General features: G+C 41.0%; 1 protein-coding gene across 1 annotated transcript; it reads right to left on the bottom strand.

The window, feature by feature from the left end:
* Positions 1–1,630: 1,630 nt before the first annotated feature.
* Positions 1,631–12,123, bottom strand: SLC35G1 (solute carrier family 35 member G1). The gene is made up of 3 exons (XM_082311337.1): positions 11,879–12,123; positions 7,637–7,817; positions 1,631–7,119 (listed from the first exon to the last, which is right to left on the bottom strand). Exons 1-3 carry the CDS (start codon positions 12,084–12,086, stop codon positions 6,360–6,362), a joined length of 1,149 nt encoding a protein of 382 aa, XP_082167463.1. The 5' UTR covers positions 12,087–12,123; the 3' UTR covers positions 1,631–6,359.
* Between the last annotated feature and the right edge of the window lie 14,800 nt (positions 12,124–26,923).

The raw sequence follows: 26,923 nt of genomic DNA, 5'->3' as shown, positions 1-26,923 counted from the left end.
AAATTAAAGAACTTCATACTTGCTGACCAGAAAACACGGGTTTTCTTTCCACCTCTTTCACACAGACCCCAGAATCACTTTATACCATCAGGGCAAGAACTCAGATCTCTCACTCGCCCTTGGCTCAGTACATAAGCTCAGATGACAGAGTAGTTTCTCATTATCCTGTCCAGAATTTACTGCTACTTGACAGAATACCATAGGAACTTAATTCAGTAGTGTCAGACAACGAAGTTCGATACAAAGCTAATTGAAGAACCAAAAGAATCAACTGAAACCTATCTGAATGGTTCACCTTCATATCCTATCTCATGTATTGCTTCATGTGCTCAAGATTATAAGAACATCTTATCAAAATGTGATATAATACTTTTGCAACTTCAGTGAAGTTTGTTTTCCAAGTAATAATGGGAATGTTTTTCCCTTTGAAATCCTCTGATCCCATTTCCCTTTGTTGTTTGGTTTTTGGTTTGGTTTTTTTTGTTTTGTTTTTTTTTTTTGAGTGGGTAGACATAATTCCAGAATTTGTTTCAAGCATCTTAGTATTTAGTAATAGCCCTCACCTCTTCATGTGCTATGTCACTATCCATTTGTAAATAAGGAAGATTTTAATTTTGTCTATCCAAAAAGCTCTTTTTCCCCTTCCCTTAAAGCTTAAATTTCTCTATATATTTATAGCTGTTCCAAAGAACCTACAGAACTGCCAAGAAAAAGTTGCAAAGTTTCTCCACAAGATTCTTTCAAAATTAGTTTTCTCCTGCCTATGCCTGACACAGTAAGCTCTCTTGGAAGTACTTTGCTTTTCCTTTACTTTAGAGCCTGAGAAACAGGTGGTGTCAAGTCATCCTACAATAAAGTTGATTTTTTGAGCATGTAAGGAGAAGACGACGGTGCTGGACAGACAGGCTAACACTGCTAGTAATTCCCCACTATGTAACTCGTCTTCCCTCATCTATTTTTCCCCTCTACAATGCTAAGTCAAGTCACAGCCAGAAATAAAGATTCATTACATGAAGAAAGCTCTCAAGTAGGCTAATACCCTTGTGCAGTTCTGTTATCTTCTGCTCTTACACATCCAGACAGCACTACAGGAGGAAGCACTGTTATACGGATAACAAAAAAATAACTACAATCTTTTTGTAATATTTAGCAATGGTGGTGGTTTTGCAAATGAGATAGTCAGGGTTTTTTTCTGCTTTTTCCTCTTTTGTGAAAAGTTAATTTAATTATTGAAACACGAGATAATGGGAAGCACCAGGATGAATTAAGTATCACCTTGTGACAGAAGGGACAAGACTTGAATTCAAATCATGATGTATAGAAATAAAACAAACAAACAAAAATACAAACAAAAAACCCACAAATTGCCACTTGGACACAGGAAAATTTAACTTTACTGCCACAGTGTTTCCAGTTAAGAAATTGCTGTATGGAAGCTGATGGAGCTTCTTCTCGTCTCTAGGTTGTTGCAGGGCATAAAAAGTGATGCAGCATGCTAATAGTAGCAGAATCTGAGGCATATGTTCATATTTAACAGGGACCGTGTGATTAACAGTTCTTTCATAAAGCTTTTACAATCACTACATTCAAATATTTTCAATCAATGCAAAACCAGAGATTAATTCTTCAGTTCATTTTATTAGCAATGATGAATATAAATCTCTTATGAAAATATTCTTAACATTTCAATATATAAGAATTATCTATAAAAATATACTACTACATAACAAAGCCAGTAACTTCTACAAAACATATCACTCAACATATATATTAACAATATATAAGACATAGTAAAAATCCTTTAATTAATGCTGAGGGTATCTTACCCCCTTTTTGTCAAACAATAACTCACATAACATAGGAAATTATTCATTCTGATATACAGAAGTGTTATCACCATAGAAGTCTATGTATGTTCCACCCTGAAGTTACCTGCATCTGCAGGAACGTAAAGCCAGAACTTTTCTTTGGATGGACAGGCAGTTACGACCACAAAAACATTCTGTTGGTCGTCCTGCCGAAGTCAGTGTTGCACATCTGCTGGCAGCACTGCCAACCCTGAATCCGCGCAGGGACAGAGATCATGCTTCTACTGCCCTTGTGGGAGTCATGCCACAGGTGAGTCCACCATGGTTACCATGGTTAGAGCACTGGAAAACAGACTCTTCCTGGTTAACTACTGCTAGTTAGCAAGCAAATAACTTTTTAGAGGCTGCCTCTCTAGAAATAAACCTTCTTCCAACAGACGGTTCTTGAACAAAAGCTGAAGGAAGAGAAAATGCTGCAGAGGGGAAGTGTTGACACCAAATGATGATCAAGGGTAGTACTGTCCGTCTTGTCATTCTCAATTACAGCAAGAGTCGTCTTAGAACAGTTTTTGGAACTGGGAAAGAGCCTAGTTTCAGGTTTCAGAAGAAAAATGACACATTGAACTAGTTGTTTCACCAATGCTGTTATGCTGAGGTTACTTCATGCCTGGTGTTAGACAAATGGAGGAAATCCATTTTAATTATGTAGACTACCCTTCTCTACACAATGAGCTTGTTAAATTCTTAGTGTAGATGTATTTAGAGAGCTTTTAGAGCACACTTTGACAACCAACTTAACCTGAAAGAAACTGGGTGCTGCACAGTGACAGTACATAGCTTTTTCAGCCATCAGCTTTATATAGAAGAGTTGGGTACATAAGGCTTTAAGGCTATAAAGTCCCACTGAAGACAACAGATGATTACAGTGTTTTGCATAGTAAAGAACATAAGAAACATGCTTGTGAGGCATCAGTAACAACTAAATCTTTTTTGTGTTTATGTGCAAAACAACCAATAATTAATTATTACTCTTTCTATTCATGATCCACTGAAATCAGTACATTGAATTAATACGTTAAAATTCAAGAGAAAGTTAACTTTATAGCACAGGACTTGCAATGCAACAATATTCCATCGTATTACAAAGGAAGGGCTTCCTATTAGAAAAGTACATTTATCGAACTTAAAAATACTGTAAAGATCACAAGAGGACACTACAGGCAATGAACATTAATAATATATTTCTGACTCAAAGCTTAGAAAAATAACATTTGACCCTGAGAAACTTGCTGTATTAAAAAACTAAAAAAGCCTTTCAAAAGTAAAAATCTATCCAAGGAAAGAAAAAGAAAAAGAAAAAGAAAAATCAGACTCTGAAAGAATCAAGGCCCAGTCAGTTTAATTTCAGATTCTCAAACTGCTAAGCTGCAGAAGAAAAAAAGAAGTTTGACCATCTTAACAGGAATTGTAAGAAATATTTTCAATTAAAAAAAACCCAAAACATTTTAGGATATCCATACTTGTGTATAATTTCATTCTCTTCAAGGCTTCCAATAAAATTCAAGTTTTCAACCTACATGTGAGAGGAAGAAGAATTAAAAACTTGAGGTGGTTGAAAAAACTTAAAGCTTAAATGTCTTCCATCCCCAAAATCATCTGGAAAAGCTAGTTATAGAAGCTAGCTTATGCTTTATGACTAGAGAAGCCCTAACCAAGTCCTTCATTCTTACTCCAGTTAAACAATTCTCTAAAAGATGGATCAAAATCCAAATAATGTTCCAAAACCCACAATATTCTCCAACATAGGATCTTGTCTAGATTATTGTTTTAACAATTTAAATATTTAGGAAGGTTTAGGAACAGCAAAAAGAAATAAGTAGATGGAGCCATAAGGAAACCCTATAGGTTTGGACAAAGAAAAAAAATAATCATCTGGGGGTTTTGGCACTACAGGTATGGAAATATATGGAATAAGTTTCTGCAAGAACTTGAGAGAAAAATTAACAATCACTGTATTGGGTTGTTGATTTCAGGTCAGCTTATTTTCTACACTTATGTGTTAAGGGCAAGAAAACAGTCCTGTCTTCAGTAGTCTGCTCTCCTCTACTCAGTGTAAACAAGATTCATTGAAATCGTATGACCTAAAGATTTTTCAATATAAGCTTCCACATTATTTTTATTCTGTACTGACAAAGCATCATTCATACGCTGTTACCTAATTCCCCTTCCAAATGTTTTCACGCTGTCATCAAGTTCAGGCTACTCTGGTTTTGCCCTCTCCAACAACCTTACTAAAAAGTTATGTAGCTGGATCAGCTCCCAGGGCCAGCTCACCACGTAACCGCATAAGCATGAGCACTGAGCCAACGGCAGGGAGCAGGACTAGCTGGCAACAAGTTTACATCAATATGAGCTGCTTTGGAACCACACCTTTTTAAGTGTCAATTCAAACACATGCGTATTAAACATGAAGTGAAGCAGTAAAAAATGCAGTTTATTTTCCTTCCCTCCCCTGAAAGCTGTTGCTCAATGGCAGTGATGGCTGAGCAGCAGAAGGAAGAATCCCAGTTTACAATTTCAAGTATTAAGCGAAATTGGTGCCAAACTGGAACTTTATTGTTACATCAGGCTTTAAAGAGATGTGAAAGCAGCTTCATACTACTGATCTTGTCAGCAGTAGCTGAACTTCAGCCTTCAGGAGAAGCAGAGAATGGACAGCTATAAGCAGGAACTGATTCTATCAACTCAAGTGGAATCTGCTCGTGCCCATAAACATATAGATTCAGGGTGCCAGTTTACATACAGAATCTTGCACAGAGATGGCTCCTCACATCCAGATGCATCCCAAAGTACTACACATATTCCAGTCCTTCGGGACTCAAGTCCCTAGAACTGCCCTGCCAGGATGCAATGCTTATTGGCAAAAGATATGTGACTAGACATCTGTAAATCAAAATAAGAAAACGTCCACCATCTTTAGTAACTAATTTTGAAAAAAACAGGTATCAAGTCTACAGAACACAGCATTCTCCTTTAGAAAAACACTGGAGTGTTTTTAATAACTGAAACACTGAGTGTTTTAAATAACTGAAAACCACCTCATGATACAAAGGACCAAATAAAGATACAAGTTAAAATTTCTTTAAGCACTACTGAGACAAGACCCAAAAGTATGTAAGACTAACATATATCAACTAAACATATATTCCTCCTCAAACCTGAAGGACACTAAGATCAATAACACAAGCCTTTTTTCTTAGTGTTTGCTGCTATCAAGATAAAGCCTATAAAAGTGAGATGATGTGTAAAAGAAGTGACTAAGTGCAGATTTAAAAGGGCCAGCTGGAGAAATGGGGCTGAAGCTGCCCACTAGCAGTGCCTGATGTAGTGTGGATGCCTCCGTGTCATGAGATGTGTAGGCATAGCTCCACGCTCCCACCAAGCTCTCCTCAAAGCTGTTCTGTAGAACCTCTGCTATGACCTCAGCCAACCTGCATTTTCTGCGAAACTGCAATTACTCTGCACTCATGTAAATTCTTAGGAAACAGGCAAATGCTTTAATGTAAATCCTCCTAACTTTATGAAGGCCAAGAAGACTTAAACTTGGTCTCATAAAGAACTTTTGCACGGAAGAATCTAAACAAAAGGGTCATAAGCAGCATTTAAAGTAACCTATATTAAATACCTAAAAAATATAATCTTTTGCATAGAATAAAGAAAAGTGCACCTACAGCATAACATTCCATACCACAAGAAATGGCTAATTTACGAGTGGTATACAATTAACTGTTGTCTCTCATCACCGAGACTGCAGCAACTAAAGACCCGTTTATTGGGAAAATCACATTAAAAAAACAGGGATTAGGTTGTTTCATTATGTCTGTAAAGCAAGTGCAAATATTTTAAATTCTTTTTAAAAGAAAGCAAAGCTGACAGATAATTTTCACAAGTTAATTTTCTCTTGATATTACTTGGAAAGATGAAATAGCCTTTGTTCTTTTAGAATCCAAATTAAAAATAAATCCCCATTTGGCATCTGTTTTGTGCGAAAAAAAAATAGAAAGCTTGTAAATGTGCAAGCTTTATCTGTTCTATAAAAGTTGGATGTTTATAGGATTATAACTTTTCATTCCCTTCTAACTTTTGTACTGCAATCCTTCTGGTAATCAAGCACAGAATAGTATTAAGTAAGCCTGGGAGACTGATTTCCACTGTTCAGAAGTATAGAGAAAGGGTCTAAGAAGCGGAGAATCAGGAATTTTAGGAAAATAAAAGCCAAAAAACTATTGTCCAGTTTTGATAGGAAGCCAGCAACTTTTAAATATCTTTCTACTTCTCATATTTGCATGCCTAAATATGAGAAAGAAAAGCATATACCTAACCACTTGTTAAAATACCTTCAAATTTATTTTTTTTTTAGAATCAACTTACTTTATTGGATATAACTTGGTACTACAATTTGGTAAATGAGATATCTAAAATAAATAAAAATAAATATTCTATATATATTCCACGATTGCTTATTTCTGCAATGAATTAGCGTGTGTGTTGTTAGATTTCATTTTGTTTAGCTTTTTTCAAGCTTTGTCGCCATTTACGAATGGCAGTTCCAGAACTACTAGCTACTACACAAAGGGCACCACCCACAGTCCACCAAGTTGGTAGATGATTGAGAAAAAGAATTTGCAAAATAAAAGCAAACACCACATCCATTGTTTTCATTATGGCTACAGGTCCAGCTTTCTCTATTTGTAATGCTTTTGTGAGAAATATCTGACCCCCTAACCCTAACAAGCCTATTAATATTAAAAGAACCCTATCTTTACCACAATATGGTAAACGCCATTCATTCATAACAAACAATGCTATAACACATCCAATTAAACCAATGACTGCATAATACCAAATTGACAAAAAATAATGCACAGATTTTCCCACCTTCCTTAGTATAACAAAAGTCGAAGCTGCAGATACTGTGCTTGTAATTGCTGCTATAGTTCCTTTAAGGTGATCTGTGTAACTTCCTTCAATCCCCGTAATGTTTGACCCAAACAGAAATGGTGGTCTGGCAATAAGAACCACTCCAGTGATTGCGAAGAGGGTAAACAGAAGATCCCAAATACTGTATTTCTCTTTCAGAAAGATCCATGCCAGCAACGATGTAAAAACAGGACTGCTAAAAGTTATAACAGTGGCATCAGCTAGCGGCATGACTTGGAAAGCATAGTAGAGGAGAATCATTGCGCTAGAGCCAAGGAATCCTCGGAAGAAAAGAAAAATTCTTTTACCTTTTGGTCCCAAAAACCCTGTTCTGAAAAAAAGAAATGTCACATTAATGTCACTGGCTTGCTTATTTCATGACCAACGCCCAATTACACTTAAATGTACACACCCTTGTAGACTGTACACACCTTTCTAGATGAGGGACTTATCTCAAATAACAAAATATTTTTAGCTGTTTGATCACAGACCAATTTATTCCCATCACCACCCCCAATCACATTCAGAGTCCAGAATCTGTTTTTCTAGCTACTCATTTTTTGCTTGCAAAATAACCCAAGAGTATCTACAAATTACCTTCTATTTTTTAAGAACACCAATTCACAGAAGATCAATACATTTGACATAATCCCTGTAGCAACCTCTACAATTCAAAGATTTTCAGTTTTCTGAATTGTATAAAGGAACTATCAACTAACCCAAAACAATGCAGTGATGCAACTGAAGTCTGAATTAAAATAACATTGCAATCTGATTTAAGCGAGTGATAATTCTAGATTTGTTTTTAAGAAATAACTTGTTCAAATTTAAACATTTGCTACACTTACTTGTAGTATATTAAACCAGGAAGAACGAATGCCATTTGGAAAACACATCGAAATGCACTCACTTCCACTGAATGTACATCTTCTATTTTTTTAAGAAATAAAGAGGCCACTGAGAAAAGGAAGGCAGATAGTACGGTATAAAACAGACCAAGTCCTGGACAGGCAGCTTTCTTCTTTGTTCCTGCAATAGATAAACTCCAGTTAATATGATCTGTTAGAAGATTTCTCAGGTCAGGTGGCTCTACATACTGCAGTGCTCCATACATTTGTAGCTATTCTTGTGGTAGAGGACAGGGGAAGCAAAAGAAACAGATGTAAATATTATGTATACTTTACCAGACCTACCTTGAAAATACATTTCACTGACGACCACCTTTTTTTTCTTAAAACGGGAGATAAGAAATGAACTGTAACACTTTGGATACAAAACCATTCCTACACTTCTCACAGCTCTACATGAGTTAGTAGGCTTTACTTCTTGGAGGCATCAGACTAGTTTGGACGATTCACTATAGGACTAGTTGTGTGATTCTGACCACCGCCCAAGGACCAGTAAACACAACTGACTGCAAAATGGTCCATGGTCAGATTCTAAAACACTGAAACTTACTACCTGGAAATCATCTGACTATTGAGTAAGTTAATTAAGGTTCCTAAGCAATAATTTAATTTCCTTTCTCACACACACACACACACACACACACAAAAACTGTGTACAGAACCTCAGTTCTGCTATACCTCATGTTTATTTTGCAGCTAAATCACTCTAAATTTGACCGAGACCTACAGAAGTTATATATAACATTTTTATCTTGATGTAAGAATCCAAACATTTTCTTCAAATAAACATCAAATACATTTTTAAGCAGAAGAAATTTAAGTGACTAATTTTAAAACAGCATAGGCCTACTTAAAGCACTGATATCTATCACAGTTCCATGAAGACCTTAGTTTCACCGTAGTTTATGCTTATTTATCAGACTTTCTCTTCCTGAAGTAGTTTCTCAAGTCTAATGGTTTCTATTCAAGCTTCCCCATTGCCTTAGGCCCTCTTCAGTGACATACTCTTCCTCGTTCCACTCATCTTCTCCACCCTCATCTATAAAAAAAAAGGGAAAGCAAACAGAGAGGATGAACTGCTGCTGACCTCAACACCGTTTCCAGAGAAACCAGCTAAAAATTAGAGTGGGACATTACCTCACTATCTCTTTTATTTCAGCATGAAACACTGGGAGTTACCCTTTCTTCTACAACACCCTCTAAAGATAAGAGGGAGAACTCCATGTCCCTCGGGCAGTGTTTTGATAAACGGGTGCCTCATCTGACATTAGTGTGGGAGCCTGTGAGCCTTTATGGATCCTCTAAAACATAATCAGCAGGGCACTGCTGTGAGTTGCTTAGCAACTAAATATGGTTTTGAGGGGTTTTTTGTTTTGTTTTGGGTGTGTGGTCTTTTTTAAAATCAACAAAACTTGTCACAAACCATTTTGATCCTCCTTGAGATCAGCACTCAAGGCTGAGACGCTGCTTCTTACTACCTAAGAGCTGAGACTGTGGGCTGACAGAGTGTGTATAGCATTGGTTCTGGCTTTAACAGCGCTAGAGACTCAGGCTTTACAACTGCAACCAGAATTTAAAGTAGGCAGAAGGCCTGCTCTTCAAGGAATCCAGCCACACTACAGCTGAAAATGAATGACAGTTTCTACTAGAAATATGTCTATTTAGCAACAGCCACTTACATAAAAGTGACTATAAAAACTGACACCAACCAACACTGGACCAGGCCATCTACCAACTATGAAACAGAGTGGATTTAAAAAATGTTCATGAATTACATAATGTCCTAATCCACACAGTCATGCAACAGAACTGCAAAATCAACAATGTCTCTAATATTAAAGCAAAAGGAATCAGACTGGCCTTTAACCGAAATGGGAAATCCAAACGCAGGCTGGCTTATGGATGAGCACAGCACAAACCGAACTATTAACTTTTCTTTCAGGCATGATAGCTTGTCTGATTACTACAGAGCAAAGCCAGTCTAAATAATGGAAGTGTTGAAATAGAAAACCAATCAAATTAAAGCAAAGCAAGTTGAAAGGATCTTATACCCAGAACTAAGCCTCAGATTTGAAGGAACAAAGAAAAACCAGAAGGAACTCATTTTTGTAAGCTACCCAACATACCAAGCCTATCAGAAACAGTATCTTGTAATACTAGAATTTAAACCATCAACATCTCATATTGCCAAAGCAAGTACTCAGTGCAATGAGAAAGTGTTTTATTTCCTTTTAAAAATAAAATGGTACAAGTTCTTCCACCAAAACCAAGAACTGCAGTTCTGAAGAGTACTTATTTCAAAATATGTCCTAAGGAGAAGTTAGGTTAAGATAACATTCCCATCCCACAAAATATTAAGCCTCCAAACACTAGCCCAACGCCATCAAAATACTCAAGCACTCATGCTTTTTTAAAAAAGTGTAGCAGTCTGAAAATAAAAAAGTTTCAAGCAGTACCCAAGTCCTCTTTTCTGAGTGGCTACAGATTTGAGATTTGGTTTTCCAGTTTTATTCCCTGGCCATCTCCACAAGTAAGGCCTTCAAACAATCTTCCACTCCTGTTTTAAGTCCTAGTCAAATGCCTCCTACTGCACGCCATTTTCTATGTAAATTCTTTTTGTGTTTTAATGCTATGCTTTCTGGCAAACAGTTTTTATACTTGCAAAATGCATACAGTGAAGAAAATGACACTTCTCACATACATGCATCTTGAGAATAGTATCAGAGACAGAAACGTACTGGCTATGGGGAAGGTGGTCAGTGAGAAGTCGATTCTCCCAGACCTTCAAGAAAGCCAGAAGAGGGTGATCTATTCTTCACACCATAAGAAGCAGAAGAACCGCTCTCTCACCGACTTCAGGAAAGCACCAGGAGCACAACAGCCTACATGTGAACTAACCATGGCCATGCAGACAAGATCTAGGCATGACTCATAAAGTTCAGCCCTTGACTCAATTAACATTTCACTACACAGACTACCAAAAAAAAAAAAAAAAAAAAGTCTTTTTTTGGTGAATAACTGCAAGTTTCTCAGAATTTCAAGTACTGGTTTTTTTCCAAGCTTTGCCTTGGAAGTGATACTAATGTGAATTTCACTGGTGAAGTATGCTATCTCTTTTGGGCTCTCCTCAGCTCAGCTCATGAGCTAACAAAGATTGCCATTTTATCCATCTTCTGCTGGAAAGTCAATTACAGTCCATATTTAATGAGAAACACATTTTCAGTGAAGTTGTTTAAAAATTACACATGCTAAAGTACTTCAGATAACAACTTCAAAATTATTTTAAGATGGCATTCATGTTTTAAAAGGAAGCCACATTAAACTCACAAAAACATGTGTATTCCACAGTAAGTTTGTGGCTTTAACAATTCAAAGTGACCAAGAAGTGAAGCACGGATTAAGACAAAATAGAGTACGCTCACACTAAAGCAAGGTAAGAATTGCCAAGGAAGTCACAGCTGCAAGTATACGGACTTGTTGCACAGCACGGATGCCCCTTCTCAACATATTCACCGTGCCAGAAGTTCACACTGCTGGAAGGCACCTCGATTTACCCAAACCTGCCAAGTCTTACTTCAAAACTTTGACAGCAGGAAGCACTGTTCTCCCGAGGGGGGAATCGCTACCGAAGCTCCCACAGCCCTGCGCGCAGAAGGCACCGAGCAGCCGCCCGCCGCCGGGGACGGGAGCGAGGGGTGCGCGGCCGGAGCGGCCCCGAGCGCTCTGCCCGCTCCGGCGGAGGGGAGCACCGGGCACCGGCGGCCCGGCCCGAGCCGAGCCCGGCGGGCAAGCACAAGGGCTGGCGCCACGGAGGAGGTGGTGCCCGCCGCCCCACTTGGTCTCTTCGCCCGGGCCGGCTTGCCCGGTGAAGAGCAGCGGGAGGAAGGGGGCGAGGCCGAACACGCCCGCAGGGCCCCGCTGCCCCCGCCGGGCGCCAGGTGCGAGCCGCCACAGCCGGGCACGGCCCGGAGGCGCCGAGGCTGCCGGCGCGGGCGGGTGCCGGGCGCCCTCTGCGGCCGCCCGAGCTCGCTCCGCGCCCCGCCGCCGGCCGCGGCGAGTCCCGGTGCCCTCGGGGCCGCTTCCTCTTCCTCCGCCCCGCCGGCAATGTCACCCCGAGAGCAGGTAGCCCAGCCGGGAGGGCGCTGCCCCCCCTGCCCCGCTTGCCAGACTCCCCCTCCTCACCGGGTGCCTTGCAGCAGCGCGGCCAGGACAAGCCCGAGCAGCAGCCGCAAACGCGGCGCTCTTCGGCGCCCGCCGCCTCCATGCCGGGCTCCGGGCACAGGCACGGCTGCCCCGTACCCGCACCGTCCTCCCGGCTCAGCGGCACCTCCGGCTCCTTCCCGCCCGCTGCCGGAACAGCGGCGGCCTCGCCGCCCTGACACAGCACCATGAGGACGCCGGACCGCCCGCGATGCTACCGGCGCCTCACCAGCCGGCAGCCACCTGGCCTCCTGCGCATGCGGTGCCACCGCCCAGCGCCGCCCGGCTCCCTCCCCCCGCCCCGCAGCGCCGAACACCCGCGGGGCCGGGGGGGCCGTACCGGGTCGCGGCTTACACCCCCGAGCCGGGGCCCCGCCGGGAACAGCCGCTGCCCGGTCCCCCTGCCGCGGCGGATCCCTGCGCGAAAGCCCGGAGGGAGCCAAACGCCAAGCGCCCCTCCCGGGACAGGCGGCAGCGCCCTGCCAGTTCCTCCCCGGCGTCCCCTCAGCCCGCCGCGCTCCCCTGTGAGGGACGCGGCGCGGGCGGCGGGGAGCTCTGCCCGGGCGAGGGGCCTGGGCTGGGCCGGCAGCAGCGAGGCGGCGGCGCCTCGGGAGGGGGAGCTCTCACCTCGCCCGAGAGAGGAGCGGGGCAGCGGCGGGAGGAGCGGGGCTGCCCCCCGCGGTGCCCGTGAGGCGCGGCCGCTGCCGCCGGGGCTGGGTGCGCTCGGCGGCCGCGCCGTGCGGGGCGGCGCAGGCCGCGGCCGCGGGCGGCAAACTTTGAGGCGGTGCGCTTGCAAGGAAATACAACTGTGGAGAACGATGACGCAAAGTTATTTTAGGGGCGTTGTTGCATCATCGGAGCGCCTGAAATAAAAGTATATAGCTGTTACTGTACACGGGACTGATACCTCACGGTATCGGCTCATCAGCCTGCTCATAGGCAGGGTCTGCACCGAGATAATTGAGCTTTTATTACAGCTTCTCCGTAGTCTGTGTGTCACCGTTTGAAATCCTGCTGGTCCAATCTCCTCACCGGTTTAAATAGCTCGGCTTTCCTTCAGTGGGCCCATTAACATTGAATTGCCATGTCAGCGAGCAGCGGCAGCGGCAGCATCCCTCTGCGGAAGAGCTGCTGCCTGCGCCAGCCGCATTCATAGAGGTCAAAATGGAGCTGGGGACCTGGTGGGCGATAGAGTCATTCTCTCTGCATGTGAAAAGCCTTACCGGATTGTTAGTAGGGTACAAAAATCATTTAACCACCTTCTCGTGGTATGTTTTCTTGAAAAAAACAAGGCCACCTATGTTTTTGGACAGGGGACTCGGAAAGGGGAGCTGGCACAAAGAAATACAGAGTAGCCCCTTTTCCTTACCCATCAAAGAGTGCACAGAAAAAGCAGTAGAATAAATTTCAAATGCTAAAATTCTTCCCTTTTGAGCAAGTTGAGCTGTTATCAATAATTAAAATAGGAATTTCTATTCAAAGGGGAGATTTATGCTCACGCTAATCTTTTAGCTGTGTAAATTAATCAGTGTTTATTTCTTTATTCTTAACAAGGGGAAATGTAATCTATAGCTTTAGCAAAATGAGTACTAAATGGTAAATTCACACAAGCTATTTCACACAAACTATTTCAAGCTTTCCCTCAAGCTACCTCATAAAAGCTATTTCAAGCTTTCCTTGTCTCTGATTTAGCACATTTTATCGTCCATGCTAACCCACCAGAGGCCATAAGTATTTCATTATCTTGGAGCTAGCATTTGATTAATATGACCAGAATTATTTCACAAATTATTCTTAACTAAAAATTAGATGTGCTATATCAATTATTAAAAAAGAGAAAATAAATCAATTAAAAAGTTTGTGTTGAAATCAGGGTTAATTCTTTCTAAAGATTTACATTATCTTAACTCCTCTTGCTATAAACCAAGAAAATAAGTAAATATCTGCTGCACTAGACACAAACTACTTTTATTAAAGCTCCTATCAGCATAGTCCTCTACGAAGTCTATATTGAAAGCTTTACTAAATCTTTCCCCTGTGGAGATGCAATGGCAGATGCGTGTCCCACAAAGGGGAGAATGGGGCCAGCAAAATTTCCCAAACACACACCCTTAATTAAGAAGTTACTTTTGCCTGATGCACTTCCCTATCCGTCAGAGTTTGGTTTAATTTAGAGAAGGAGATGCAAATAAACCCAGCAGCCCGCTGCTTGCCCAAGAAACTTAGCACTTCTCTGTACTCCAAGGCAGCTTTTACAGGTCACTGTTCCATGGATCCCCAGCACGAAGTTAGAGCTGTCGTCCTGCCCCAGAGAAGGATTGGCGAAAGACAGCAGTGGAAATTCTGCCTCTCGCCAGCCATCCTGGGGTGGCAATCCCGCAGGTCTCTGGGAGGAGGCGTCCCCTGGCCAGCGAGCGTGAAGCAGGCTTGCCGAGCGCACGCACCCACAAAAAGGCCTATCTTCGCAGTCGCTAGGCGAGCTACCTCTGTAGCCAGCAACAGCAGAAGCAGCTGGCTAACTTGAGTCTTCAGTGAAGAAAACCAGAGCCACAACACTCTAAGCCAATCCATAGTACAGACACAGAACAAAATTTAGTGAGTTCTTACAATTTCTGGCTATTTGTTTATATACTTTGTTAAAATATGCAGATTATGTATTTATTTTATAATACTGCCACTATGAAACCCAAAGTAAAATTTTTAAGTGCCCCAATGCCAAATACTGCGCTGTAGAGAGTTTCAGAGAGACTCTGCAACAACGCCCTCCGCGCCCCCCCATGTCTGGCTGTGAAAGGGAACACCTAAGGGCAGCGTTTGTTTATGGCAAGATAGGTAAAGTGTTCTGTTTGCTCCTGATTGAACTGCCAGGCTTGTCTCAGCTTGAGAGCTTCCTAGTCCTGCTTGTAAAGTACGACCCTCTTCTCTGAGTAAGGAGATCCCTTCTAAAATGACAGAGCAGTTGCAGCTGCCCAGACTAACCAGTAGGCAAATGTAATTTGCAGTCACTCTGCCCTAGATCAGAAAATTAAGTAGTTGCATAAATGTGACAGGTCAATGTTTTATGCAGCCCTTTCAAGTACAGCTTAAGCTTCGCCTGTGTAATACTGTGCTCAGAACTAGCTGTTCCTTTCTCCAGCACATTGCCAGCTTGCAACCAACAGTAGAGCAGTAAGGACCTCATATAGTATCTTCCCTGAGTGCAAAGTCCATAAGAAAAAGCTTTAGTGAACTTGGGCAATTTGACCATTGAAAATTAAACTGCAGCATCAGCTAGAATGGCATTTATCTGGTTTCCATAATATCATAAGCGCAGAGAGGCAGCCACCTTCTCCTGCATAGTCACCACTCTGCACACAGAGAGTTTTCTTGGGTTACTCTTTTCAAAGGAGGAATATTCTCATCCTCATCCAGAATTTAAGCAGACAGTTTTTGTCATTATAAATGCCAGGAACAAGCCAGTGTTTCATCACAGGTTGAGATACAAACCTGACAGGTACTTAGTAAAGTACTGTAATGAGTCACTGGCCTGGGTCTGTGTGCCTGGTGAGGCATCCTTTGGTGTGCGGTTTCCACCTCCCTGCCTGCAAGTGCTGTCTCCGACTGCTGAGTGGCTTTTCAGAAACTCTCACAGAAACAGGCACAAATGACAAAGCGATTATCTCAGTTTTGTGGAGAACCGTGGGAGTTTTCGATGAGATTATAAGAACTTTATCCACAATCATATCATTTCTTTTATCCACCGCTGAGATATCCTAATAAGCTTTTTGAAACACCACTGCCTCTTGGAGGTTTAGTGAGAACGAAATAATATAAGCCCAGAGAGCCCTGGAACTGAGCTAGCCCTTCCCCGCCTCACCGAAGGGCAGCACTCAGGGCTCTGCAGAGCCCAGGCGGAAAAGGCGGCCAGCTGGATTCCTGGGTACTGCACGTCCAACGCCCCGGTGCGTCTATCCCAGCTTGATCGTAGGGTAGCTGTGCCAGCACAGTTATGTATTGCTTAAGCTGTAAAAATAGTAGAAGATTTAAATCAAAATGGAAATCCGTATTGATGCCTTTTATTCTGTAAAAATGCTAATTCTGTAAAACTACTTTTAAGATCTTAATTTGGGATTTAAGTTGTCTAGCAATAAATTCATTAAAACTAATATAGGCTAGTGCAAGGGAAGTAACACAATAAATAATAAACTTGCATTTGTTCCTTTCCTTCTGAAAAGGTTTAGCAAAAAAATAGATAAGAACTATTTTATCAGCTTCTGAAATGGATCCAACTCTTAAGAGCATTGTAATAACCATTTACCTCTGCACCTGAATGCCATAAAACAGATGATTATTGCAGCACCAAGGAGTTTCATTGTCCCGGTCATTCATTCAAACTTCTGGTCAACCCAGAGTTGTTTGGAAGTCATAGAACAGCTGAGGTTGATGGGCACATCTGGTGCCTTGAAAGGTTGTCTCATCCAACCCCCCTTGCTCACAGCAGGGTCAGCTAGAGTTCAGGACTGTGTCCCTTGGGGTTTTGGATATCTCCAAGGATGGAGATTGCACCACCTCCCTGGGTGACGTGCTCCAGTGTTCAGTCACCCTCACAGTAAAAAAAAAAAAAAAATTATGTTTAGCATGAGTGAGCCCTTGTAGTCTCGCAGCCCAGTGAAGATGTGGTCCATGTGAGCTGCTGCCGCTCCATCAAAATTCCAGTGCATGTCTTAGTGTTTTTTATGTCCATCTTATGTGCTAGCAGAGACCCATGTTTTTCAGCTTCCCTGTTAAGGTGGATGGTGAATGATACTCAGTTTTGCTATCACCACAAATTGCTTCCACATGTATATACACGACTGTTGCACAAACATTTGATCTTGTGTCAAAGAGTGTGTTCAGAGTATCACAGCTTTCTTCCTCTGAGTTGGTGGTTGTACTAAATAGTACTATAATAATAGGAAATAGGCTAGAACATTGTAATAATAAGGAATCCCGCAATTAAAAAAAAAAAAAGGGAGAGATCCTGGGGCTCTTTTTAACTGCGTTTTTCAGATCACACTATTAGCTGTTGCTGTTCAGGAGACTGAAAGTATTGAGACAAGTACATTCAGGTAGAAGTAAGGAGTATATGTTACAAAAAACTTCCGTGGTTTTCGGAATGAAAGGTTATTTATTTTACTTCTGAAGAATTTAAAAGTAATGGATAAGGAGGACAATATTCGAATTCTGCTTCTATGCTTGTTAGTGTGCTTTCAATCCAGTATTAAAGGTGTGCTGCTTAGCTGATTTTGGTCACATAAAGGTCATGCAGCATTGCTTCTATCCTCAGATGGCTTAACTACACTGCTTGCTAAGCAATCAAGTCTCTGTAGCTAGTATTCATGGGAGGATAAATTAAAAATAATTTCCCATGTACACTGAACACTGTAAGCTTAGTGTTTTCTTTCTTGTATTTCACATAAAATTCTGAAGAATTTATGCAAATCTAGATAGTGATTCTTAAATTAAAAATATTATGTCATTTTTTGGTTCTCTTTAAGCACGTGGAAAAGGCTGTTATTCCGATACATCTTGGACAAAAAAATCTTTTATTTTAATCTCTTAATAAGAAAGCTATCTGATTCTTTCTCTGTCATTTTGTGTACATTGAAGAACATAAACATTTAAGTGAACCAATGGAGTAAACTTTAGTAGCTCGCTGATAGACAAGAAAATGAATGGCAGCACTAGTTTTGTTGCTCATAAATCCACTTACCACTGTAAGTTTTGTAAAGCACAGTGGCAGGTGGTGTTTGGGTATTTGCCCTGGTGCTCAGAGGAAACAGCAGCACTTGCTGTCTTACTGCAGTGAAGGTTTACAGACTGTTGTTATCAGCTAGCAAGTATGCCATGATAAAAAGGCAAAGCTTGCTGAGTTAGTCTCAATGAACAGGGTTTTAAACTGTAAATGAATATTTACACAACCCCGTGTGCCTCTATCTCAGGTGTTTCTCAGGTGCATACACATACGTGTGTATGTACTTAGTTTATACTGTGACACAGTGAAGGTAACGAACAGAATTCCTACATGTTTAAAACTAGCAGTGCTTGATAAAACATACATTGTCAAGGCTATTACTTCCACTTCTTTAGGAGAATCTATATTTGAATATAAACTTGGCAAAGCAACCAATGTGAAAGCCTGAATTTGGAAAAATCTCGTTTCTGGCAAAAGGAGTGTGGGTGGTGTTTTACTCAGGCATATTGGTTCATTTGATTGGTTGAGGGTATCCAAGTCCTTACTATATGTAAAAAATTTCCAGGAAAGTGCATATAATTTTTTTTATACTAGAGGAACATGGATTCACTGTAACACAGCAACTCCCATAATTCCTTTTACAGTTGTTTATTGGGGCCATTTAAGCAGCGAAGAGCTTGCAACCTTGGCATGTTCCCTTTCCCTTATTGTACTTTCTGATCTGACGTGTCAGTACTATTGCTAGGAATGCAGAACATTATGAGAGTAGCTATAAAACTAACTAAAGTTCTGTTCCCTTTGAATAACTCTTTACTCATAAAGAGTAAGACCATCCAGTGCACACAGAAATGCACAGTGAACAAAAAGAAAATAAAAGAAAATTAACAAGGAATCCAGAAAAAACAAAAAGCCCACAAAAACAAACATTGATGTCATTTGATGCATAGAAGAGAAGAAAAGAGCACGCTAACATTTATGTATGCATTGCCCTGGGTAGGTGCTTCTCCTGGTAAGCATCTCCTCTTGGTAGTTGCTTAAATTTAGATATTTCCAAAACAAAATGCTTTTTCCAAAATAAAAATCTAAATTTAATGTTTTGACATTTTCAAACCCCAAGATCTTTTTAATTTACAATTATTTCCCAAATCCATCCCAGTTTCTGGATATTTCAAAAAATCGTGTTTGACAATTTTGATAACGTTACTTGTTTTTTTCCACCTCTCCCTTGGAGTAGTTCTTGGAAATCGCCTAGGAACTCATCACATTATTTAATGCATATTGCCACTTATGTATAGCAGAGATTACTATATAAGCTTGTTCAACACAGCTACCAAAGCCAAAGGTCTTGGAAGAGGGAAGGGCAGATATTCTTTGAACTATAGATAGAGAAAACAGGAGTAGGCAGCAGGTATCAGTTACCATCCTGCAACATGCTTGGGTAGAAATAATGTAATCAAGAATCATAGAACCATAGAATCATAGAATCATTTAGGATGGAAAAGACCTTTAAGATCATCAGGGCCAACCGTTAACCTATCACTGCCAAGTCCACCACTAAACCATGTCCCTAAGCACCACATCCACACGTCTTTTAAACTCCTCTAGGGATGGGGACTCAACCACTTCCCTGGGCAGCCTGTTCCAGTGCCTGACTGCCCTTTCAGTGAAGAAATTTTTCATCATATCCAATCTAAACCTCCCCTGATGCAAGTTGAGGCCATTTCCTCTCATCCTATTGCTTGTTTCTTGGGAGGAGAGACTGACCCCCACCTCGCTACACCCTCCTTTCAGGTAGTTGTAGAGAGCGGTAAGGTCTCCCCTCAGCCACCTTTTCTCCAGACTAAACAAACCCAGTTCCCTCAGCCGCTCCTAAGACTTGTTCTCTACACCCTTCACCAGCTTTGTTGCCCTTCTTTGGACACGCTGCAGCACCTCAACGTCCTTCTTGTAGTGAGGGGCCCAAAACTGAACACAGTATTCGAGGGGCGGCCTCACCAGTGCTGAGTATAAGGGAACAATCACTTCCCTAGTCCTGCTGGCCACGCTATTTCTGAAGCAAGCCAGGATGCTCTTGGCCTTCTTGGCCACCTGAGCACACTGCTGGCTCATGTTCAGGCGGCTGTCAGCCAGCACCCCCAGGTCCTTTTCCGCCGGGCAGCTCTCCAGCCACTCTTCCCCAAGCCTGTAGCGTTGCATGGGGTTGTTGTGACCCAAGTGCAGGACCCGGCACTGAGCCATGTTGAACCTCATAGAGTTGGCCTCAGTGCTTTGATCCAGCCTGTCCCGATCCCTCTGTAGAGCCTTCCTACCCTCCAGCAGATCAACACTCCCAGCCAACTTGGTGTCATCTGCAAACTTACTGAGGGTGCACTCGATCCCCTCGTCCAGATCATTGATAAAGATATTAAACAGAACTGGCCCCAATACTCAGCCCTGGGGAACACCACTTGTGACTGGCCACCAACTGGATTTAACTCCATTCACCACCACTCTTTGGGCCTGGCCATCCAGCCAGTTTTTTACCCAGCAAAATGTGTGCTCGTCCAAGCCATGAGCAGCCAGTTTCTCCAGGAGAATGCTGTGGGAAATGGTGTCAAAGGCTTTACTAAAGTCTAGGCAGACAACATCCACAGCCTTTCCCTCATCCACTAAGCTTGTCATAGAAGGAGATCAGGTTAGTCAAGCAGGACCTGCCTTTCATAAACCCATGCTGACTGTGCCCGATCACCTGGTTGTCCTGTACATGCCGTGTGATGGCACTCAAGATGGTCTGCTCCATAGCCTGAAATACATGCTCTATCTAAATTACTCAGAGAATTAGTAGTAGACAAGGGAAAGTATTTTCTTCCTTCTTCATAGCAGTCAGCACTGTGGAGAGAAGAGAAAGAGAAATAAAAAATGATATAACTTTACAGTTTGTGGTGATTTTCCAGAGATTTCTTTTCTGGCAGGCAGTACAGTATAAAAATCAGACAGTGGAAGTACAGCTTGAGTGCCATTGAGTGTTAGAGCTCCCAAGGAGGAGTGGAGGAAATTGCTCACAGTTGCCAATGATCGTTTTTGCTTATTTTGTTTTGTTCTGTTCTATAATGGCATTTGTGGCTGTTAAAAGAAGATAATTTGTTCAATTATATTTTTTCACTGTCACCTTAACTGATTTTTTGCAACAATAGGAATGACCGAATGTATAGTTTATCTTCATGGAAGGGGAGGGAACTATTTCTATCAGGTGCATTTCTTGGCACTTACACGATATGTTTCCTATTCTGTAAGCTATCTGCCTGGGGCTGCTCTGCAGGGCAGGAAGGGGGAACTTCCTTACTTGCAACTCTGATGAATTATTAAGCATTCGTTTATATGCCTTACTTGAAGGAGATTATTCTTCCTTGGCTTCTACTTTTCCCCAGAACAAAAATTACATACCATGTATATAACCTTGTCAAGGGTGATGGATCAGTATTAGTGTATTGGGACTCTACCATACATATATATATTTATATATAACAATGATATATTATTTATATAAAACATATTTATATTCTGTATTTATACAAACATATGATATATATAAAAGACTAACATGATTCAGCCTGTGCACCTCTCTTCTTGTTCTGACATGCTAGTGCAGTGTCTGCTCCTCTCAATTTGCTTGTACTAGCGTGTTCAAAGGGGAATGATCTGAAATGCAACCCTAACTGTTGTTGTTATGGGAGGAAAACCTTGCAACACAGGTTTTAAAACTCTTTCCGTTTGTCAGAGTCACAGATATAGGTGGGGTCTTTTTTGTTTTCTTTACTTTTTAAGCAAAGTCAGTGCTCCTTCATTACCTCCAGGAGCTGCAATGCAGAACAGCATTCCTCATTAGAGAAAAAAACCCTGCTGCTGCCATGCGTGCAGAATGTACTGATTCTAGGCATTTTGGTGTCCACAAGAATACTTCCTTAAGGCAGGAGGCATGGTTTCTTTTCCTTCCTTGCTGGAGGCTGAGAGGGTATCCTGGGAAATCATCGTGCTGTATTTCCCATAGTCTTTTTTTTTTATAAGCATCGCTTCTGGCCAAGTAGGCAGGACATCGTAGCACATGAACCCTGGTCTAACTCCGAATGGTTATTTTTATGTCCCTGTAACCTCAGCTAGCTTAGATCCTGGTAACGGTGCCAGTGTGGCAGCCCCTCAGGAATGGGCTGACCAAGCTTTTGCAGAGTGTGCTGATCTCTGCAATCTGTTCCTGGCTCCCCAGCAAGTGGACGCTAAGTGAGCTTGGGTTTGATGACACACGCAAGCTGATTACTCCCTCTGAAATACCAGCAAAACTGGGAATGTTCCGAAATGCAAGAGCTGGCGTCCTCAAGGCCCTGCTGAGTTGTCCTTGTCTCTGGGAGGAGTGCCTCCGGTCTGTGGCTGTACGTCAAGGAAATTGTCACTGCTGAGGCACACATGGAGCTTGTTCCCTTCTTCCAAGGGCAGCTTCTGGGCTGTCTGTTCCTTGTGCAGGCACAAGGAGGGCTACAAGGTACTCTCAGGGAAACAGAACTTTGCAATTTACTGGCTTAAGCGAGCTCTGGTTGTGTACAGTGCTATCACTGTAGCATAGTTTATTTGTAATAGCCTTACCAGGTACGCTTTACAGTTCATCTCATTGATTTATTTTGCAATTTTACCAGGTTACATTTATGCATACTTTTAGACAACAGTCACAACCATCCCAGTAGTTGGATTTTTTGAGAAGCCATTGAAATTAGCTTCCTTTTTTCTTGTTCTTAGATCCTTTGATAGTGTCACTGCTCCCAAAATAACTTTATAGAAATTCTGAAATAAGCGGTAATTCTGGAACAAACATTCATTTCCTATTTGGTTCAAGCTAATACAATATGATTATCGTACTGCTGTTGCAGTTTGATGTAGTCCAGAACTCTGTATAGAAAGGCAGAGCTTTCCTAGTGGCCGCTGGACCAGATATTTTTTCTTGGTCTCAGCCTCGAAGCGAGTTGAGTTTGAAGGAATTATTATTGTCTTAAATAATGCTAAGGAAAAGTTAGAGATAGAGTTTAAGACTGGACTAATGCCAGTGCATATGGATTATTTAAAAGCAGTGGATTTTTATTGGTGTTTGCAGTTTATAATCCAGGTACCTAATGCCTTCAAATGTAAACATTAAAAGGATGTTCTCTTTCCAGTAATGTTCTATATATCAGAAAATTTAGACATTCACAGGTGCAATTAAACTTTCCAAAACCAAACAGATTTCCTGACTACAAACTATTGTTTCTGTCCCAGCTTTGTCCTTTTTCTTCCTTTGTTTTGCCCTCTGGAGCAACATATTTACTGGTGTTTTTTCCTGAATGGACAGTATCATGTTATTGTATATGGAGGACAAAAGGAAGCAGGATAGGGTTTTCAAATTTCACAGTTATTCAGAAATTGTGAAATTTGGGGTTGTTTATTTCTTGGTTTGTTTGGTGTTTTTTCCAAAATTGGTGATCTGTTCTTGTGTTTTAGAAATTACTCCCTCACAGGACAATGCTATCACATGGTTAATCATAAGGTACTTTGCGACTAATATTTCTACAGCTAATATTCAACTCTTAATAATAAGCTTATAAAAAGGCTGAGTTCTGTTCTTCCCAAGGGGGTCTATGTCTGTCAGGACTTGCATAGCTGAAGCCAGCCAAAGTTGTGCAATTACATTTTCAAGCGCTTGCAAATAGTTTGCCAAAATTTTCTAATTGTTTACATCCTCAAAATATATGTTGCCGATATCTTCCAGATTTTTTCAGTGTTCGTGTTCTCAGTATTGTAAATGCTTCTGAACGGCTAATTCATGTGTACATCTTATAGATTTTATTTTGTGAATCTCAGCAACAAAGTTGAGCTAATTTCTGAGCAATGTGTGCCTCAAGGACTGAAAATAGGAAATGCCACACTGGAGCACATTCGTTATCCAGCTGCTGGGCTGTCCTCTTGTCCAAAATGGCTACAGCCAGATGCTTCTGACAGAAGTGCAAAGAACCTCCTCTTCCCTAGTAATTAGAAATTAAGTACTAAAAAAAAGAGAAATACAATTTTAATGTAATTTCTCCATGTTTGACTTTTCTGAATTCCATGTTCTTGTTCTCAACAACTGCCTATTGCAATGAATGCCAGAGTTTAATTTGCGGGGGAAAATATTTTGGTTTATGGCTTGGTGTTTGCTAAAGTCGAGTGTCATCTTGTTCCACACCTTCAATGAGTTTTACCACGTTTCTCTGAGTCCTTAATCATTCTGCAGTGTGTTTTTTGAGATGACCGGGTTAGTACTGCATGCGGTATCTCAGATAAGGCAACAGCATTGATTTGCCATAACACTTAGTATTGTATTCTCCCTACTATCCTGCACAGGTTGTAACATTATTTGCTTTTTTCTGTAGCTGTATGCTGAGATCAGTGTCTTGCTGAGTTGTTCACAACGTCAAGTTGCCTTTCTTTACTGCTAATTTTAAACCTTGTGAGCATTTCTTTCCTATGCAGAATATTTTGCATTTCTGGACCCTGAACTTCACGAGTCAGCCTGTCCTGCTTATTTAATTACCGACTTTCTCCTGAAATTTTACACTTCCATTTTCGATTATCATTTCAGATATTTGACCAGATATAAATGTGGATCTTACTGATCTGAAGCTCCGCTGATTATCCCATGAACTTTTTTAAAAAATAGACACGATATTTGTTACTTCCAGTTCTTTTGCACATAAATGGTTTTTAATGAAGGACTGTGTATTCTTAGCAGATCAGCCTGTTTATTCTGAAGCTCTTTCAGCGTTCTTGGATATTCACCATCTGGGCAGGTTGACAACTTGCTAACATACTGCTGTCGCTATCCAGGCCTTCGAACAGGAAGTGAGAATGGGTCAGAAAGTCCTTTTTCAATTGAAATAATTCAGCAGGAAGCATAAAGTGAGGCTGAGTTGAAAACAACTTTTGAGAATTCAAAAATTGATTTAATGAATGAGAGATTGGGAACAGTAACATAATTATTGCCATCATCCACTTCGGTTTATTTGGAGAATAAATAAACAATTATATGAATATAAATATGCATATTTGGGGGCAAATTGCTGTCTATTGTAACAAATGGGAAGACAGAAGTATTACACTAGCATAACTAATTGGAGAAATTCTAAGTCTCAAAGCACAAATACAACACCACTTCTGTATAGCACACTGGAGGTCTTTGTAGCTGTAGTTCATTTCAGGAAAATTCCTGAATAGGAATAGGGTTAGGTTGGCCTCTGAGCACTTTGTTTAAGTGGACTATAAACAGAGACATGGCTGTAACACCAGCCATTAGAATTCAGAGTCATCAGTAATGAAGAAAATTACCACTAGCGGTAAGTCAGGCAGTGTACCGCAGCTCGGTCTTGAGGAATCACACTCCCCAAGATCTCGACATTTATCAGTTAGTTCCTGACCACAAAAACATGTTTAGCCATTCTAATCAATAGGAGTCTAAATCACAGCTTTACTGCCACGCTCCCATCTCCAGATCAACAAGTGAGAGAGGAGAAGGCTTGCAGGCATATGAAAGGTAGCTGCGAGTGTTTGCATTACATATTAGCAAGTCGGAGAGAAAGCCTGCCAGGCAGTGGGGGAGGCATTAACAGCTGAGTGCACTGAGTGTTTGGGTTTGGATTTTCCATCTGCTGAACCTGGCTTAACCTCTGTCCTGCTCTGGCAAGGCCCTGGCCTTTTCGGTGGGCCATGGCCTGCTTACCGCGCCATTCGTGTCACCACTGTTGAGATGGATGTAGCAGGGAGATGTCAAATGGAAAAAATGCCACAAATTGAGATCATGGATGTAGCACATTAAGTTTGTAGCCTCTTGCTGTGTTTTGCAAGAACTGGGTGATCGTCTGGACTTTCAGGGGTCCCCCCTGAGGAGGAACACATTATTTGTTTCATGGTAAGGAAAATAATTCCTTGAAAGGGAAGGATCCTGGACTCTTGAGACTTGCCGTGGGCTTATATTCCATCCCTAGTTGTAACATTTTGGGCATGCTGACTTCTCTGCTTTCTCTTGGTGCTATTATCAGTAGTGTTCATCAACAGTCTGAGGACTGTTTGTTACTTCTATGGTTTAAATATTCTTTATTTTCCATTGAATACTAACACAATATATTGTAATGCTTATATACATAAATACAGCTGTTTGTTAGACATTTAGCTTCCCACTAGAACATATGAAAGCATATCACGCGTATTATTAACTATGCTAATAATTGTTTCCCATCCTCAAGTGTACTTTGAATGGTTGTTATCACCCCTTCAAATGAAGTTAAAAAATACAAATAAGAGAATTAATAGAAGTTATAATTAGAATGCAACTCCAAACCAATAATACAATTTGTCCCTATTTCTGCTTGTTTTGTTACCTTACAGAACGAGATTTTTCCTTACTGAATTTCCTTCTTAGTAGGAAGATTACATTTTGGAATATTTTTTCAATGGAAAATAAGTAGAAACAAAAAACTTGCAAGTCCTAGACATTACAACAGACAAAGAAAAAAAAGCTACACATGGTGTAATATCAGGTATTCTGAATGTATTTTATATATCCCTTCCAGAGTAGAGAAGTGTATATTCTTTTATATTTGTGCTCCACTAAAAATATAATGAAGTAGTTGTAGGAATACAATACAATTCCATTAATAATTTTTTCTGACTTTTAGATATTAACATGACTAAGCAGCATCAAGGATCAGCAGTATCCATTAATAACCTTCAATACTGTCTTCTATAATACTTTTAGTACTTTACAGGCTCTGTCAGTCATAAACAAAACGATTAGGGAGTTTAGAAAATCCATTACAACCACAGAAGACAACCAGTCAGCCGCAAGTAACATAGACTTTGCTGAAAGAATGTATATATGATAAAAGGCTCTATTTTAGTTTTTGTCTGGGACTTCCATTGATACCAGAAGGAACACGGAGCAGACAATCAGGATGGAATAGGGCCTTATGCTCAGAGGAGCTGTTAAAATGCCCCGTCTCTGAAATGACAAGAAAGAGTATAGGGAGCCACCTAATGAGCCTTTGCGCTCTTCTACGTTAAGGATTATTAGTTCTGTTCTAAAAATATCCCAATTCCTTATGTGGTGCAACGAAATGCTATACTTGCACAATAAGAAACCGGCTGTAGTCCCTGTAAATCTCCACCTGACATAAATTGACTAGAGAAAGGGATTTTCAAAAGAGAACAGATTTAGATTCAGCATTTTATAGTGATTAGTTGACCTTCCAAAAATGACATAGGCATTAAGAACTTCCCAAATCATT

This window comes from Platalea leucorodia (assembly GCF_965183815.1).
Source record: "Platalea leucorodia genome assembly, chromosome: 4".
Lineage (NCBI taxonomy): Eukaryota > Metazoa > Chordata > Aves > Pelecaniformes > Threskiornithidae > Platalea > Platalea leucorodia.
The sequence above is the reverse complement of the archived record's forward strand: the minus strand, read 5'-3'. Positions and strand labels throughout refer to the sequence as shown.